The sequence below is a fragment of the Octopus bimaculoides genome, chromosome 2 (genome assembly GCF_001194135.2).
Source record: "Octopus bimaculoides isolate UCB-OBI-ISO-001 chromosome 2, ASM119413v2, whole genome shotgun sequence".
NCBI classification, from domain to species: Eukaryota; Metazoa; Mollusca; class Cephalopoda; order Octopoda; family Octopodidae; genus Octopus; species Octopus bimaculoides.
Window position 1 is genome coordinate 93,037,131 of NC_068982.1, and position 5,649 is coordinate 93,042,779.

At 35.0% G+C, this 5,649-nt stretch overlaps 1 protein-coding gene across 1 annotated transcript in view; it reads right to left on the reverse strand.

Annotated features, from left to right (window-relative positions):
• Positions 1–1,193: 1,193 nt before the first annotated feature.
• The window catches only part of LOC106874265 (chitotriosidase-1), a 35,335-nt gene continuing 30,879 nt past the window's right edge, over positions 1,194–5,649 (reverse strand). The window contains exons 7-8 of the mRNA XM_014921926.2: positions 2,051–2,170; positions 1,194–1,418 (exon numbers count right to left, since the gene is read on the reverse strand). Of these exons, the coding sequence (XP_014777412.1) occupies positions 1,287–1,418; positions 2,051–2,170 (252 nt within the window). The 3' untranslated portion in view covers positions 1,194–1,286. The remainder of the gene's footprint in view (positions 1,419–2,050; positions 2,171–5,649) is intronic.

The window sequence follows — 5,649 nt, forward strand, 5'->3', positions numbered from 1 at the left end:
TCACATTCGTAACTTGAGTGGAAGTATGCTTTATAACAATATACACTTTGTTTCTCTATTGTACTGAATATAATATAAAGAACCATTTAGAAAACAATGTATACTCTTTGAATATCCAACGTATCCTAATTTCATTATTCCTCTAAAAGACGAATATTTATTACCAACATTGATAAAAACTAAACTAACGATGGCACCTCTAAGTAGTTGCTTGATCTGTTAGAAATGGCGACCAAATTTTCTTCAAATTACAACTTGCTATCTTGAAAAGGAGAGAACGCATCGGATAACGTAGTCCTAGATACGTAATGACCGTGAGAAGGGTTGGATTGACCTGGCTGGAACGCCGTTAATCACATGTCGACTTGATCGGAGATGACCTTAAGCAAAACAACGGTGACGACGACAATAACAAAACCAACAATATCAACAGTAACCGAGGAAGATGTTTGATATGTAAAGCTCTTCAACGACCCCTCTGAGAAAGGATTATGTCTGAATACCAACCGGAGTTGCAGACCATTTCATACAGTCTTGCCTATTTTACAAATACACAAGAAGTATATATAGTGACAGAAGATTCCAATATATTATTTTTGTGGATCTCGTCAGGAAAATTCACCAAATATTGCAGGAACTTATCGTTTCACTCTCTTAGAGCATCTTAAATGCCTCACTTTATGAACTCTTTCCCTGATTTTTTTTTACTGATTTTTCATAACATGAGCTATACAGCGCACTCACAGAAATCGATATCTAACATGTTCAGTATTCACCTTGCAACATTTATCTAATTTAATATACCGTTTCTCCACATTTACGGTAACAGAATCTTTTGTCATTTCTTATCTCCAGGTAAGCAGCGAAACCAAAGATTGTAATTCTGGACCTTTTATATACTGATGATAATATATTTTGTAGAACACACGGCAATTATTATTGCAAGAGTTATTCTCCTCTGCATATAAGGTGTTTGGAATGAAGATAACACATCTACATGCTTGGAATGAAGATAGGTTTATACGAAATCGCTTTTCTCTGTCAAATACTTTGTTACCATTCTCGATATCTTTCTCCGGTGAACAGATAACTTCATACAATTTAATCCTTCCGCATGGCTGTAAAAGAACGTCTGTTATAGTTTTGTCACTAGATAAAAACTAAGTTTTTGATTAGTAATAAAAATTTAGACCTGATTTAATATTATATTTTATTTTTGAAACAAATCCTTTTTTATTTTAAATAACTTGAAGAGTAATATTACAACTGTAATATTCCTTGAGATCTTAGTTTCTGAAGGCATTTTTGATAGCGCTTATCAGAGGATATTTTCCACTTCCACACGATCCAGAAAAATCATCTAAGGCCAATGTCCACACTCCTACGCCGCCATAACCACCGATTTGAACATAATTAGCCTTGAAAAACATAAATACATGTTTTAATATTTTCAAATTAAATTCTATATGTAATAGGTTTCACAATTAACACTAAAGTATCGTCGAAGCATGAACCTTCGAATTCATTTATTACTTTTTAGGTAATGTAATCATCTTCTAGGCGCATCTTACGGGTGCAATGATGAGAAAAGACATCGCAAATGTGAGGCATTAACTATCTCAAATAAACAGACGAAAGATAATTCTACATGCATTAGCATGTAGAATTAGTGAAAAGGTGCAAAAAAACCCGGATGGAATTGTGGACAGTAGAGGTTGAGTGTAGAGGCTTCGCTGCATTCGCTGGACTGGAACTTTAGGTGTGGTTGGACGTGGGGAAGAAGAATGAGTGATATAGATTAGTTCATAGCAGAAGTTGGTATGCAGCACTGGAAGAAGTACTGAGTAGGGCATGTTACAACAGTATTGGTTACCCAGAAGCTTACTTACATAAATGGTTGAACCGTCGATGAGATCTGGTCTACTGCTGTGGGTCTTTCAATATTAGCAGTGAGGTACTATGCTATTGACATTTTGCTTTATTGTCATTACAACTTTAATTTCCTCGACAACAAATAATTAAAAGTATAGACTATTGAAATATACAATACCTTGTTTATAACACTTTTTATATCATCATAGCCAACCCATTGGTTTCCGATAACGACGTACGGGACTTGTGCATCGTTCATTCTGTATACATGGCCGCCTTTCTGTATCAGTTTGCACACCTAAATCAATAACAGATCTTAAATATTTACAAAAGTTATATCTGATGTTCTGTTTATTCTATAGCGTTCCAAAATTTAAAAAAGGTTATTAAATCAGAATGGTCTTCTTTCAAATAATTCACTCCATTGTTGATACACCACTCCCAACTACTGTTTTTGTTTTTGGAACACGTCTCCAGAAGTAGTGCACAGTTCGTTCTCGAAGCGAATTTTCTTGGATTACTTCAATAGTCTGAAATCGACAACCTTTCAAGGTAGCTCTCAATTCTAGGAACAAAAAATGTATTTGCAGGAGCAAATCCGAAGAACAAGTCGGTTGAGGGACGAGAGTCGTTTCTTGCATGGCCAAAAGGTAATGCTGCGCTATAGTGATGCCACTGCCTTTCTCAAACGCCCCAGAACATCCATATAAATGTTTACTGATCGACTGGCAACATGGAACAACTTTAGGATAAACGATTCCAAAAAATAATCAGCTTCACCGTTATATTTGAACGTCTCTGGCGAGCTCTGTTTTTAATTTGTTTTTGCTTGTTTAGTTACGGTGACACTGACACAACTCACTACGACGACTGCCTTTTTCCTTTCAACATCGCACCGTAGCCAAACACTCATATTTCCCCTCTTGTTATGACACTTTTCACTAAGTATCCACGAACAGACAGACGTTGAAAATAGTCTTGACTGACTGACTCAGTTCTCTTTTAGTTCATCTGTCAGCAGGTGCGACACAAATTTTGCGAAAACGCAATATTTCTTCAATTTAAAAAAATACCTCTATCATTAATTTTTAAGGTTGCTTACTATAGAAACTTCACAAGTTGTCAAGAGACTGTTTTAACGGGTTACAGCTACTGTAATGTACTCGTTGACAGTTACGAAAAAGGTCGTCTAGATTTAGAATCGTCTTTGGTAGATATTCATCCCGATTTGAAATAATGGCATCACTTGTGACATTGCGTACGGTTCAATAGAATATTTCTATAAGACTATTGCAACGTTCGAAAAATCTCTGCAACATAATTTTTGCACAAATACATTGCTTTCCGTCGTTCAATTTGCACAAATCTCCCAGTGCACTAAACATATATCCGTTCTAGTACGTATAGATTGTTGACTAAGTGACGTGGTCTAAAAGTTCGGTTTCTTTTGGACAGACCTTGTACATATGCAGACATATATGCAGTTTATATAAATACATAATATATGAGTACATAGATACATTTATATACCTGTATAAACTAAATTCCACTAGGAAAATGTTATTTAGACGGCGCTACAATAAAAGATGCTTACCCAGGTTCCTGCACAATGGTACTGAATAAGGAACAGTATGACTATTAAGCAAAACTCTTTACCACACGGCTATGCCTGCGGCGTGTATATATGTATTTGTGTGTGTATCTATTTATCTCTGTACTAATGTTTGTTTTTATGTCGAGTTATAATAAAAAAAACACCTTTCTAGATTAAACTGATGGATTACTCAATACATTTTGTTAAGCACATATTTATCAAAGTTTTACAAAAAGAGTGGCTAAAGCTAGCAGGCTGAAACTTCGAAGTCACTGTCATCACTCTTGTAAAAATATAATACATATTTTTCTATGTATCATTTCTATGATATTACACTAGAGTGAAATGCAATTCTGCAAAATTAATACTGTTACGTACAACAGAATAATATCTATTCAAGTTTGAGTGGTACAGGCTACAACTTGGATCAGTCGTGATCTTTGAATAATTGATCATATGGTGACTGAAACATTCTTACGGACATACTGATTGCATCCATTCGAGTCATGCTGAACACAGCGTATCAGGAGTTATCGGTTCTATATTTGGGTATATAACAATGTTTAAACAAGTGTTACAGTTCGAAGAGTAATTCAATTAAAGGACCCCGTGTTGAACTTACGAATATAGAAATGTCCTCAAAACAACTAATTGTAAGATGGAGAGATATCTTTTTTAAAAATGCAATAATATTGTTTTATGTGTGCACTATCCAATGTACAGAGCTGATGTTGTTGCATATGCGTGTGTGATCCCACAAAAACTGATAGAGTGATGCCAGTATCCTGTCAGCTCCATCACGCAGCCTAAGAATAACATATCTGATGAGACTATGACGGCAAAAACTACTATGTGATCTGAAATAGTCAATGGAGGCCTAAATATCTAGAAGCCATCTCAAATTCCTTTTTATTTCTCTCCATTCTCCCTCTACGGATATGTGATGAGGTGGATGTGTCATACATCACCGAAACTTTAAGTAACGTGAATGTGAGTTTAACTTTTATTAAATCCCTGTGAGTCAAATCAAACATGTTGAGTGTTACTTTCTTTTGATTGTTCACTCTTTCGTTGTGGTTGTGAGTACACACAGAGTCACACACACATGTATATGCATTCAAGTTTATGTGTATGTGTATATATTTTCATGTACGTATGTATATATGGATGGATGGACACATGCATGCAGCATATGCAAATGTAAGTAGGCATGAATATGTGTATGTGTACGAGAATATATAACTGAATACTGAAATGATCTGAAGTCACACGTATGTATTTAAACATGCGTGCGTATGTGCATGCATATGTGTATGTGTGTATGCGTGTGTGTGTGTGTGTGTGTGTGTGTATCTGACTGCATGTATGCTAGCTACAGCGTACATATCAACAGACTGCAAAAACACACGTAATACAGCCTTTAAGATGATCTACAGTTGACCTTTACCTGATATAATACGGAACAGTTTTTAAATTTTTTCTGGTAAAGCCACAGCTAGCATACGAATTATATGCTATTCATACCTTGAATAAACACACGCGCGCGCGCGTGCGCATATGCACACACGAAATCAAACTATTTTATTGCTAATTCTGTAAACATTTTCCCTTTCGATAATCACTAGTTTTCATACATATCTATATTCAAAAGTTTGCTGGGGCCTCTTTTAACAGAGATCCACTTTAGAAATTTTCATATGAAATAAACTCATAGAGCATATCTGTAGAAGATTACCTTATGCACAGATGTTCTAAAGGATTTTGAAAAATAAATCTTTTACGAAATATTACATATGAATTTTTATAGAGTGATGTTAACAAAGATTTTTTTTCATATAAATTTATATTTATGCTCACGTATTCATATATAGTCGTGAGTGAAGTCAATGATTTCTGCCAGATTGTTTTCAGCAGCACTCAAACAGATCCAGTCAATGTGTTTATAAAATAAGGTATATTCACAATGAAATCTGTTCGTTGACAATCGGGATCAAGTAACTCCAATTAGCCCATCGGAGGTCTCACCGCGTAGATTCCAATACTACCGGCGACGAAATATACAAACATATAATACATACATGATACATACATGCATATACATACATACATACATACATGCATACATGCATACATACATACATACATACACACGCACGCACACAAATATATATATATATATATAT